Below are 12,548 nucleotides of genomic sequence, written 5' to 3'. Positions count from 1 at the left end.
AGAATAGTTCATGAGAGCCAGACTGGTACCAGAACAGTTAGATCCTGAGACTCAAAACTAACATTTTCAAACTTCTTGACATAGTTGTAAGTGAGAACATCAGCTTCCTGCAAATCCTGCTCTGGGTCGAGAGGCTCGCCCACCAGGCCCTTCCAGAAGGAACCCAGCAAGTCCAAAGGAAGGGGCACATCTGCGCGGATGGCGATGCCAAGCAGCTGACCAAAGAAGTGCAACAGCTGTTCCTCTGCATAGCTGATAGGGCAAGGAGTCAAGATGTATTTCCCCTAAAAGCAGCACAAAATATATTTTAATGAGCTGGTTATATTGGTAAGTTTTATCAAGAAACTGTTATCAGTCAGCTACAAGTGACAACTTTTATTTTAAAAAAATGCTTTGACATTACAAAGAGAAGAAAAAATGTGCTAAGAGGTAAGAAAAAAAAAGTCCTTGCAGCAGCAGGCCACAAAGAAGACAATACGTCTCAGTAACAAAAACCACATGGTTCCAAGGAGAACATCGTGTTTCACCTTGTTCCGGTTGGCTGAAGCACTGGGACAGGGGAGCAACAGGGAGAGCGCAGAGCTCTGCAACTCCTTACACACCTGCCACAGGAAGTGCCTGAAAGAGCCACCTGTGCACACACATCAGCAACAGATTTAGAAGAAAAAAACATGATTCCACGAACGGTCTAGGATACAGACATAAGGACTTCTAACTTGTGCCATGAACTTCTTCTCCTGTGAAGCGAATATTGAAGGCGTAGGTTGGGTCTCCTCCGCTGGCCAGCTTTACACAAAGCTGGGATGACGGCACGCAAGATAACTGACGTGCTGCCTGGCAGAAATAAGTGTTTTCTGATGATCTGATCTCACCTGCGGGTTCAAAACCACAATACATCACAAGTGTTAACTTAACTCTGCTTCATCAGACGTTCAAATAAAAAACGAACAAACATGAAGACGTGAGAGGAACACATACCTCCAACAATCTCAAGAGGGTCCAGAGTAATTTCTGGAGCTGCATGGTCAGCTGTTCGCTGCACCGTAGCATTCAATACTCTGTTCATCACAGTGACTTTAGTGTCGTAGAAGATCAAACCTGGTTTCAGGGAACAGGGCAGATGTGAATTTCATAAAGTCCAGGAATGAGTGAAATCCTTTCACACGTGCAGATATTTTGCTCACCTTTAGCCTCACACAGCAGAGCGGCAATGCTGTTCTGATACGTGTGTGTCTGTCTTAGCTCCACTAGAGGGAGAAAGAAACTCTCCAGGGTGTTGTTGAGCGACTGCAGCAAAGCAAAGCGCAGGCGCAAGCTCTCCACAGGCACGTCTGCAACAAACAAATGCAAACAAAACACTGAAACTTAAAAAGGACTGAACCAATTACAACCTGAAGCATTTTCTCCAGTTTCTACACTCTACAATACAAAATACACATTCAGAATGGATTCCTGCAAATCCAACTCTGTCGTAAAAAGAAGAGCTGGATTCAGTCATTTCCTTTTTTCTGTTGTACAATCTTTCTTTCTTTTTGTCATGATGGCTGGCACTTACTGAGCAGACAGGCCACACGGGGATCAGCAGCATCACTGGGGTCCAGGTACACTTCATGGGGGTGCAGTCTGGCTGGCGTGATAGCCAGGTGTCGGCACAATCTGTTGATGTACTGCACCAACGCCACATCCATCACCAAGCTCCACTTTCGAGAAGCCTTCTGGGCGTGACGAGTATCAATACAAGTGCATCTGAAAATAGAGAGGGATACTTCTAAAGACAGAGCGGAAGTCAATCGAAAAAGGAAAATTTGAGGATATGCATTATTAAAGACTATAAAAAAACATTTGAAAAGATAAAAATAGACATACAAGTGTGCATAAATGAGTGGTGTAATTCTGGTTTAGCAGTAAAACAACATTTTCTTGTAATCAAACAGAGTCTAAATACTCCATCACCATCTAGAATGAATTTAAAAGGAAGCAGGGAAACACAAGTGTCTTGCCGCTGAATTTCTCAAGCCTTTTAAGAAGTGATTTCCAATTGGCTTTGATAAAGCCTGCATACATGTGACGGTATTCAGGCTGTGGTAGAGCACCTCTGTGGTGATTGACACACCTTTCAAAGTGAAGGTCATAACCACAGGCCAGAATGGCCCTCCAGACGCTACGGACGTCCTGCTTGGCACGATCAAGAGAAAATCTGTGGAAGCCTTCCAGGGTCAAGAACTTTTCCTCTGGAACTAAAACAAAAAACAGGGAACTGTGAGCAGGCTCGTGGATCCTAACGTAAAAACAGACAAAGATTTAGATAAAGCAGCAGTTAGATGTATGTTAACAGAATTAGTCATCATAACTTTGCCCTCCAGCCTTTATTTTTGCATGCTGAAGGTGAAGCAGTTTGAGAGGAAACATGGATACAAATGTCTGCTAACAACGTAAAAGTAAGGAAACATCAATATTTCTGCAAAAGCTTTGATGTTAAAAATAGTGCTGTTTTTGCAGAGGAACTGCTGCCTGCCTGATATCGTTCACCTTAGTGCTGAAGTTCTACCCTGCTGGAGGGTGGATTAGTATTTTTGGAAGCTGCATGCAGTAAATCTGGAACATTAATGCTACTTCAAGAAAAGAAGCAGAGATCTTTGCATCTGGGAAACAGTCGGGATGTGAACAAATTATGCAACAACGAGCAATCACAAAGTAGGAGAAATTTCACTAATGAAAGCCACTGAGGGCTTAGAGTATGTCTGATGAGGTAAAACAATGCATTTCCTCATAATGAGGCCCAGTATTGTTTCTATGCAACAGAACCAATCTTATCAGAGCACATCTTTCATTTTTACAGACCCTCAGTTTTTTTGGCAGGGGATTTTTCTAGATCTTTCTCATCAGGAGGTCTGGATTTTTCTGGGGATTTGGGCTTTAAAACTGTCTTCTTCTCACTCAGTGCAGTCCTGCAGAAGAGGAGCAAAAAACAATGAATATTTTACTGTAGTGACTGCAGCTCTATATTATTTGCAAACAGTTAATTTAATTTGAGAGAAGTAACTCACCTGACGCTGTTGAGTACAGACTTTTCCTTTGTTGGAGGTTTGGTAATGGGTCTCTTGGTACTCACTACCTTCCCTTGATGCTGTTCTTTTCCTGCCTTGCTGTACTTGTTCTTGTTCGGCTTGGTTGTTCCATACTTTCTTAGGATCTGAGCAGAAATGAATTGTTAAACGATAAAAAGTTATTCAGGGACAGCCTAAGCAAAAGCCTCTTTTAACAAGAGTTTTACTGCGAATCACTTGTTACATACCTGAGTAAGCTGATCTTCAAGCATTTTCTTGGGAGGCCGGATATTAGTGAAGAAAGTATGAAGCAGGTTTCCTGGAGTCTGAGAGTTGATCTGCTCTTTGCTGAGGTAAATGTCCGACACCTTCACCGGTTTGGTTGGTGTGAGGCTGAGCATCTGCTCTGACTGCACACAGCTCTTAAAAATGTCTGTGAGAACGTCTCGTGCTCCGGGTACAAGTTTGTCCCCTTGAAACAAACAAATGAAATACTTTAGGTTTCAAGTGAAAACAATAATGACTCCGCGTATTTGATTAGAGTCAAACACAAACCTTTGATTGATTTATCCAGGAAGTAGTCCTCAAGAGCAGAGCTCCCCTGGGTGTCGAACAAACTTTGGTTAACACTGGAAGCGGTGAGGATCTCTTCATTTGTCAACTCCATTAGCTCTTCCTCTCCTTCCAAGCTGGACAAGCCGATCAGGTCACTGCTGTTAAAAAGGCTGGCACGGATCTTTTCCACTTTGGCCCGAGAGCGAACCTGTTTTTAGGAGAAGATGGGGTTTTCTTGCAATCTTTAGTATTTCTGATCAATCCACAATCAAATTGATAAACCATCAATAATTTATAACTTCAACCTACCTCAATGACTGCATAGCCTTTGATGGGTCTGGCTGTGGCTGCGCTGTTATCCATGGAAGCGACTGTTTGTAGAGAGGCGCCATCCACCGAGGTCGTCTCTGTGTTCTCCAGAGGCTCTCCCAGGCTGCCCAAACTGCCGAGGCTTCCTGTGCTACACAGAGAGGTATCAAGGCTCTCCTGACTAGACACCGTCAGAGGGTCGTGCGCGCCTTGCTGGGTGTACGCCACAGCCGCAGCGGCAGCATGAGAAAGAGGAGGAACCGCTATTGGCTCCTGATCAACAGAAAGTTCACTGGCCGTGCGGGAAACTCCCTGAGAGGAGCTGCAGATGGAGGTCTGGCTGGTGGAAGCCGAAGCACTTACACTCATAGCTGGAGTGACGCTGCTGGAGCTATCAGGACTTCCAGGTCCTCCACTGGTATTAAATGGACGCTCAGGTTCAGAACTTCCCTTGCCATCCTGAGGGCTTACCGCTGCATCTCCTGTTTTCTTCTTGGGATCCTCCTCCTGCAGGGGGATGAAGATTTCGTCTTTGAAGAGCCCTCCGTGCGAATTGCACGCCCTGCGAATGGCATTTCGGACCACGGCCTCCTCCAGGTGAGTGGGGATTCCTGAGAGCACGAGGAGCCGGCTGTGGGCAGTGGGACCCACCAGGGCCTGGCAGGCGTCCGTCACTGCATCGCAGGTCACACTCAGACCCTGCGGGTCCTTGCTGGCAAGGTGCCGCAAGATCATGAGGAGAGTGAGGCAGCGGTGGAACCAGAGCATGTCCTCGGGCTTACTGCCTGCCATGTTGAGAAGGGCGCTGTCGCTCTCTGACAGTCTCGCACCTCCGCTTCCACGTTTTCCCGAAACTACGGCTGCCACTGCAGCTGCAGCTCTCTCCCGCTTAATCTTTACCTTTTTTCGTTTGGACAGCAAATTAGGGCTCTGGGGTGTCTGGCCTGGCGAGGATGAGGAGGATGAGGAGGAATCGCTAAGGTTGGGAGCACTGTTAGAGGACAGCGTTCCCACTGAAGAGCTGCCAACATTCAATGGAAGAGTGACCTCTGCCACAGCTAGACACACCTCCATTAGGGCGTGGAAGTACGTTGAGAACCGGCTCTGCTCAGCCCCCAAAGCCAGCGGCATACCTCCGGATGAAGACCCCCCAGTGCCGGCCACTCCAGCAGTCCAGCCCTGAGTTTCCCGATCATAAAGCTTGCGGAGCTCTGTTTGCAGTGCCATAAGCACTGCAAGGCAGGGGTTAAGTAGCAGAGCAATGGAGCTGGAAAGACCAGTAGGACTCTTCCGTTGCTCTAAGTGATGAATCTTCCTCAAAAGCTCTGCCAGCAAGTGAAAGATGAGTTCTTTAATGGAGGGAGCCAAGTCAGTGGTCCAAAGCAAGCCACCTTTGAGCAGGAGGGGAAAAAAAGGTTAAACATTATATGTCTGCATTTTATCTCAACAGATCAGAACGTTGACAGTGGAGTATAAGGAAGTTCATCAAACCTAGAAGCTCCACCACTTGCAGCAGCACTGAAGAGGGCACTGTGTCCAACTCGTCCTCTGATCGCTCAATACTTTCTCCCAGCTTCCATGTCAGTAGCTGCTCAGCAAATGCCATGGCCAGAGGGAACTCTAGTGGCAAGGAATGCAACACCAGTACAGCGCCAGGAGGGGGCGACACTCCTTCAAAGAAAACAGAAAACTCAATTTGAGTGCGGTTTTATTGTATTTTTTTATTCTAAAAAGCTCCTGCATTCATTAAAAAGTAATCTTTTAAGTAAGTACTTAAAGTACTTACCTAATTTAATGTGCACTTTATCCGTTGGTATGATGACAGAGGGGTACTGGTTGGTGGTGGGAGGGGGGGTAAGGCCTGTGTTGGTTGGCGAGGCATCCAGAGGGTAACACACAGCCTCCATTAGATTTAGCTGACCATTTTTACGCACTTTGTGACCCAGGCAGTACACCATCACGTGAGCCCAGGGAGCCTTGTACAGACTTGAGCTAGCAGAAAAGACAGGAAACCAATGAACCTTTCAACATCTGCACTGACACAGTAACTCTTGATTGTCAAAGTTAGAAGCAACTTACTCTTTGCGACAGCCAAGCTGGCTTTCTTTGCAGGACACAATCACAAATGCAGCACCTGGAAAACTGACATCCATGCTAACCTTTGACTCCGAAACAGGGAACTCCTCTGATGTGAACTGTTCAGGTGCATTCTGTTCAAATCAACAACAAAGATGGTCACCACTTTGTGACTGGAGACAACTGCGTTAACTCACAGCGAAGCTGACCTGAAGAAAACAGCAGATCTGCTTTGTAAGATCCAGTAGACTCTCCTCTCCTTGATGCAAGGCACGAGTAATGGCCACTGTCAACCATTCCCGAATGGGCTGAGCATTACCCTGATAAAACAGGTCTGTGGGAGAGCAGCTCTGGCCTTCAAGGTTGTGAAGCACAGACTGAGCCAGTAGAATAGAACTAGAACTAATAGTGCCATCTGCCGCAAGAAAAAAAGAATTGAGAAAATCAGTTTTGAGATACAAATGACATTACAGGAGACATATGATGTCAGTTTGCCATGGTGGAACTATATACAGTCCATCCATCCATCCATCCATCCATCTTCCTCCGCTTATCCAGGACCGGGTCGCGGGGGCAGCAGACTGAGCAGAGATGCCCAGACTTCCCTCACCCCAGCCACTTCCTCCAGCTCCTCTGGGGGGACCCCGAGACGTTCCCTGGCCAGCCGAGAGACGTAGTCTCTCCAGCGTGTCCTGGGTCTTCCCCGGGGCCTCCGCCCAGTGGGACATGCCCGGAACACCTCTCCAGGGAGGCGTCCAGGAGGCATCCGGACTAGATGCCCGAGCCACCTCAACTGGCTCCTTTCGATGTGGAGGAGAAGCGGTTCTACTCCGAGCTCTCCGCGGGTGACCGAGCTTCTCACCCTATCTCTATGGGAGCGCCCAGCCACCCTACGGAGGAAGCTCATTTCAGCCGCTTGTATTCGGGACCTCGTTCTTTCGGTCATGACCCATAGCTCATGACCATAGGTGAGTACTGGAACGTAGATCGACCGGTAAATTGAGAGCTCTGCTTTTCGGCTCAGCTCTCTCTTCACCACGACGGACCGATAGAGCGACCGCATAACTACGGACGCCGCTCCGATCCGCCTGTCAATCTCACGCTCCGATCTTCCCTCACTCGTGAACAAGACCCCAAGGTATTTAAACTCCTCCACCTGGGGCAAGGACACTCCACCCACCGAGAGATGGCAAACTACCTTTCTCCGGTCAAGGACCATGGCCTCAGATTTAGCGGCGCTGACCCTCATCCCAGCCGCTATATACAGTACCCATGCTATAAAGATTGTATTTTATTGTTAAGTTAACCCATACTTGTTTATCAGGCAAACACCAAGGTGTAAGAATTTAAAACAAATGCTTGTAACATTTATAAAACAGTGGATTGCACTCAGCAGGAATTCAATTGAGCAGGAATTTCAACTGTTGCTACATTGTTTTATTAAAACAGTGCACAAGAATCAAAACGAACACATCCAAGCTTAAAAAAGTGCAACCTCAATGTTTCCCAAAAGCAAATGTGAATGGTAAAGATTGGTTCCGCCTTAAATGTTTTGCTAATTATTGCCCCTCCTTTAATTAACAATGAGTCTGTGCTTTCTATAATTTGGAGAAAAGGGACCTAAATGGTAGATTGGAGTATCAATAATATAGCCTCCATTCAGACACTTTTAGCTGCCATCAGTGGGTGAATGTGTGAGTCTAGGGTGAATGGGACTCTGACTGTAAAAATGCTCGGACCTTCAAAGAAGGTAGAAAAGCGCCATCTAAGTACCCCATTTCATGCACATAGGACCATCCCAAAGCAAAAAAAAAACAAAATTTGAGCAGACCCTTGACACTTACCAGGGAGGGGAGGAGCCAACAGCTGATTGGAAAGAAGCTGCAGGTGTTCCAAAGTGATGTCACGAATGGCAGGTATGTGGAAGAGGCGAGTGAATGTGTGCGGATTCTTGGGAGCAAAGATGTTGAGCAAGGCCATGCGGCAGTATAATCGAGCCAGCGCGCTCTCACAGCGAAGAAGTTCCCTGAAGCAAAGCAGACAGTCAGATTCATTCTCAGGTACGTGGTTAAAAACATATGCTCGCACCCTATGAAATAACGTTACCTATGAATCTGAATGTTGCTACTGTCCAGTGAGACTAAACCATTCGCTGCGGTGCGTCGAGAACCAGCGGGCGGGCGCTCGAGCATTTCAATGGGGTACCAGTATCGGACCAGAACACCTTCACTGCGCAGGTAAGTCTCCACCTGCACCAGTTCATTTGCCTTCAGAAAAACATAATGAATCCAGTTTAGTTTGGACCGGAACTTAGAAAACATGAAGCACATTTTGGATTTCTTACACAGTCCACATCCAGCACCACTCCGTGCAAACCAAAGGTCTTCAGCATGCCTCTGATGGCAAATTTAGGCAATGCTGTTCCCCCCGTTGAACTGGTGGTGTTGTTGATGTCAGGGCAGCGGATGACCACGGTCAACCCTGTGTGTAAACACGTAATCGAGATGAGGGAAAGTGCCATTTATGAGCAATTTAGGAGATGAGATGGCATGCAGAGTTTTACATTTCATGCAGGCGTCTCTATTACCTTTGCGGACTTTATCAATGGTGAACTTGTTGGCCTCATCTTTAATGTCCTCGATTGTAGGAAGGTAGAGATCGCGAGGGATGCCACCATTCTCTTCATAAAGAAACTCCACGGTCTGCCTTGCAATATCTACCATGCCTGTTTCCAGACAATCCCAGAATGAGACTTTTACAGATGAGGTATAAAAAACAGGACGTTGAACACCGATGAAGCACATTTGGAGGCTCTTTCAAAATTAAAATTAAATACTGAATGCACGGTGGTTTGGAGGTTTGCACAGTCTCCTCACAGAATGAAGGCCCTGGTTCAAATCCTGAAAGCTTTTTTGAGTGGAGTTTGTATGTTCTCTCTGTTCATGTATGGGTTTCTCCAGGCACTGCAGCTTCTTTCCAGAGTCCAAAAACATGTTTCAAATTGCTAATTAGGTGTAAATATGTGTGTGTAACCCTACAATGGACTGGAAAACTGGACATGGTGTATTCCACCTTTACCCTAAAGTAATTGGGAGAGGCTCCAGCAACCCCCATGACCCTGAAAAGGGCAGACCGTAGAAAAAGGAGATTGATGAATGGAATAAATACTAATACTTTGTGTTGGTTTAGCCCACAATGCAGATGTACAAGCTTGCTTCGTGGTTTTCTAACCATTTTCAGTCCAAGTGCTTCCCACACCATGTCATGAACACTAAACCACTAGAGGCACGGAAGGGGTTCTGTCCCCTGCCAAAACACACCTCCAGTTCAGAGTTTCTAATCTCTAATGAGGTCATCCCAAAGATTCTTTAAAAATATTGGACCTTCCTCCTGGGAATTAAGCTTTGAGGGAAACTGCTGTGACATCAGTTAACCACTCCCTCAGAGAATGGGTCAAAAATAGAGGCTTTTGTCAACTATTGGTAACTGAACCACCATCCCAATAGCTGGGAGACAGCTGTTTTACCTCCAACCCATACCTGCCCTGGATAAAGATCAAAATCTTGGGACATAAATAAACCTATAGTCAAAAATGTAGCTAGTTTTTCTTTTTCGCTATGTTGATATGTTATGAGATTACAGATTAGTTATCTTATAATAATAATTTTACTTGTAACTGAGGTAACACTTGCGCCTGCATCATTGTCACTGTCTGAGGCCATGGCAAAGGGGAGTGCTTTAAAATGTGCACTTATTTTCTTCTGCAAGGTCTACACACATAATTTTAACTTTACCCAATTGCAGGGCTCCCTTAATTTGGTCAAGCCCTGATTTCCTCTCTGCCTCGTTACGGAATCGCCTCCGAATTGTAGGGAACACTTTCGTCTCCCAAGCCTTCACCAGAAGAGCGTAATGATCCTCCTAATAAGAAAAACCAAATCCCAGTTAGATGAGAAAATGTCAAAACAGACACTTAGTTGGACTTATTGGAGTTTGGAAAATGTCCCTTACTCTTGGGACATCATCATCATCCTCATCGTCACTCTCATCATCTGCAATAGGTGGGGGATGGGGCTCAGGTCCAGAGGTAACCAGGTTTTCATAGCTCAGCTCAACCTTGTAGTGGCATGAGAGGTCACTGTTGTACTCTGTTACAGTAAAAAAAACAGTAATAAGCAAACTGAAGTAGAACTTGCCAGAGGTTAATGTATGGAATTACGTTTCTGCCAATAAGTGAAAGGGCGTAAAGACAACTAAGCGGGCGTATTTAGGAACTGAGTGAGTGAACCTTCAAACCGCGCAGGCGCAATTCTAACTGAGAAGTGATCTTGCGCGGTCAATTCCTTTTTGCGCGCTCATGTGGATTTACGCTCAGTGTTAAGGGGGCGTTTTTGTCACTTTTGGGGCAGGAACCTTTCTGGTTGATCTGATTGGCTGAAATTTGCTTGGCTTATCGGCGAGGCAGAGGGGCGGGACCTTCATTTTTCAGTGCGGGGGGGGGTTAACAGGCGGCTCTTGAGCTGCGTGCAGCTCTCTGCCTTTTATCATATTTTCTATATTCAGTACTTTCACAACCTTATGGTTCTTAAGGTCTTACATTTTCTCCAAAATGTACAGAGCGGCCCTAATGTGTTGTTGTGTGACTTCGGTAAAGAGGATCTAAGAACAGCATGATGACGGTATGGAGAGAGGTGAGGACGTGAAAGAAGACCCCGCCCCCCCATAGTACAAAGGAGCAGATATGTGAATAATGCAGAACAACTTCGTTTGGAAACCCTGGAAATGCAAAGAGACACGATTATGAGGCATAGTTTAAACTGCAGCTATCAGCTACGCGGAGGAACACGGGAATAGAGCAGCTGCAGTTCGGTTAAATTAGATCTTCACAGATTCGGACTTCCTGCTTCAATAACTCTTCTGATAAACGTTCAAATGTGTCAGCAAGTATCTCACTCATTTTGTATTAACACAGAGAGTGAACTACAAAAGCATTTTTAAAGAAAAAAGATCGTTTTTATTGCCTTTTAATCAGAATTGTTCGCTTTAAGCTGTGAATGCAAACATGCAGCAGCCGGCTGCTAAGGGACCGTCAATAAAGTGCAACCTCTGTGAAACACCATTCTGTAAAAATCAGTGAACTTTTAAAAAGCGAATAAATGTCTATATTTATATGAACTGGTAATGAAGACTCGTCAGCATAGTCATGCTACATTATTATTTATTATACTAAATTTTGTTAGAAAGTCAACCTCCATTTTATTGCATATAGTTTTTTTAAATTTAATAGAGATATGAATCATAACATAAATGCACTATAGCTCTGAAGATACTAAAGCTTCTGTCACCAAACTACCTGTATTGACTAATCATGACCTTATTGTCCTACTGCAACAAAGATTATGTCATAATTCACGTTGTTTATTGTTAGGAATTTTTCATTTTTAAATATTGATCAGATTTGGTCAAAAATGCTCAATGGCTTTGAAGATGCTGTACTGACACAAAACTTCCTGTACTGACTAATCATGACCTTATTTTATTTTATTATATTATATTATATTTTCCTACTAAAATAAAGATTATGCAAAAAAAAAAAATTCTGGCATCTTCAGAGCTATTGAGGATTTTTGACCAAATCTGATCCATTTGTAAATATGAAAAATTCCTATAAATAAACAAAGTGAACTATTGACATTCTTTATTTTAGTATGACAATAAGGTCATGTCAAGTTACTGATAACTTTAGTCATGATTCATATCTATTAAAATTTGAAAAAGTATATGCAACAAGATAAAATAAAGATGGACTTTCCTACAAAATATGTATTGTAACAATAATATGCTTTATGATAATTTTATGATTTTTTTGTAAGATTATTGATTTTTACACAGTGGTGTTTCACAGTTCGCCCCTAAGTGACAAACACACCCCTGAATGCCGCCCCCAAGTGACAAAAACGCCCCCTTAACACTGAGTGTAAATCCAGGTGAGGGCGCAAAGGAGAACTGACCGAGCAGGATCCCTGCTCAGTTAGGATTTCAGCCGTTCAGTTGTAAAATACGGGGTCGCTTGGTTAGAATTGCGCCATCACAGATTTAAGGTTCACTCACTCAGTTTCTAAATACGCCCGCTCAGTTGTCTTTACGCCCTTTCAATTTTTGGCATTTATGTAATTCGATATTAATGACTCATGATAAATACACAAGTAAAACAAAAATCTGTAACCATGAATTGAGCGACTTACGCTGTTGAGCAACTGCAACAGCTGCAATTCGACAAGGTGGCCCATGGGAGCCAGAGTCTGAGGTAACACTTGCACCTGCATCATTGTCACTGTCTGAGGCCATGGCAAAGGGGAGTGCTTCAAAATTTGCACTTATTTCTTCCGCAAGATCTACACACAAATCGGCTGCGTTCCGGTGAGCTTGGCCTTCTGCATATGCAAAAGGACGGCTTCCAAAGTTCGCGCGAATCTTTGAGTTCTGCAATCAGTGACACAATTATCAACATGTTAGGGTTCCATGTTGACTGAAGGGTTAACAAAAATTCCGATTTGAATA

The 12,548-nt window shown here is 44.7% G+C and overlaps 1 protein-coding gene across 5 annotated transcripts in view; it reads right to left on the bottom strand.

Annotated features, from left to right (window-relative positions):
* hectd4 (HECT domain E3 ubiquitin protein ligase 4) overlaps positions 1 to 12,548 on the bottom strand; it is a 69,540-nt gene that overhangs the window by 36,213 nt on the left and 20,779 nt on the right. For all 5 annotated transcript variants that reach the window (XM_078952777.1, XM_023958573.2, XM_023958575.2 and 2 more), the window contains exons 50-72: positions 12,233 to 12,470; positions 9,999 to 10,135; positions 9,782 to 9,908; positions 8,575 to 8,712; positions 8,332 to 8,468; positions 8,094 to 8,254; positions 7,832 to 8,013; positions 6,197 to 6,402; positions 5,991 to 6,121; positions 5,698 to 5,903; positions 5,403 to 5,582; positions 3,912 to 5,302; positions 3,603 to 3,810; positions 3,296 to 3,519; positions 3,048 to 3,193; positions 2,842 to 2,948; positions 2,114 to 2,237; positions 1,556 to 1,746; positions 1,185 to 1,331; positions 979 to 1,098; positions 717 to 872; positions 528 to 631; positions 63 to 284 (exon numbers count right to left, since the gene is read on the bottom strand). In XM_078952777.1, coding sequence (XP_078808903.1) covers positions 63 to 284; positions 528 to 631; positions 717 to 872; positions 979 to 1,098; positions 1,185 to 1,331; positions 1,556 to 1,746; positions 2,114 to 2,237; positions 2,842 to 2,948; positions 3,048 to 3,193; positions 3,296 to 3,519; positions 3,603 to 3,810; positions 3,912 to 5,302; positions 5,403 to 5,582; positions 5,698 to 5,903; positions 5,991 to 6,121; positions 6,197 to 6,402; positions 7,832 to 8,013; positions 8,094 to 8,254; positions 8,332 to 8,468; positions 8,575 to 8,712; positions 9,782 to 9,908; positions 9,999 to 10,135; positions 12,233 to 12,470 — 4,983 coding nt within the window. The remainder of the gene's footprint in view (positions 1 to 62; positions 285 to 527; positions 632 to 716; positions 873 to 978; positions 1,099 to 1,184; positions 1,332 to 1,555; positions 1,747 to 2,113; positions 2,238 to 2,841; positions 2,949 to 3,047; positions 3,194 to 3,295; positions 3,520 to 3,602; positions 3,811 to 3,911; positions 5,303 to 5,402; positions 5,583 to 5,697; positions 5,904 to 5,990; positions 6,122 to 6,196; positions 6,403 to 7,831; positions 8,014 to 8,093; positions 8,255 to 8,331; positions 8,469 to 8,574; positions 8,713 to 9,781; positions 9,909 to 9,998; positions 10,136 to 12,232; positions 12,471 to 12,548) is intronic.

The sequence above is a fragment of the Oryzias latipes genome, chromosome 9 (assembly GCF_053564925.1).
Source record: "Oryzias latipes strain Hd-rR chromosome 9, Olatipes_Hd-rR_3.1".
NCBI classification, from domain to species: domain Eukaryota; kingdom Metazoa; phylum Chordata; class Actinopteri; order Beloniformes; family Adrianichthyidae; genus Oryzias; species Oryzias latipes.
This window is presented reverse-complemented; position numbering and strand designations above follow the sequence as displayed.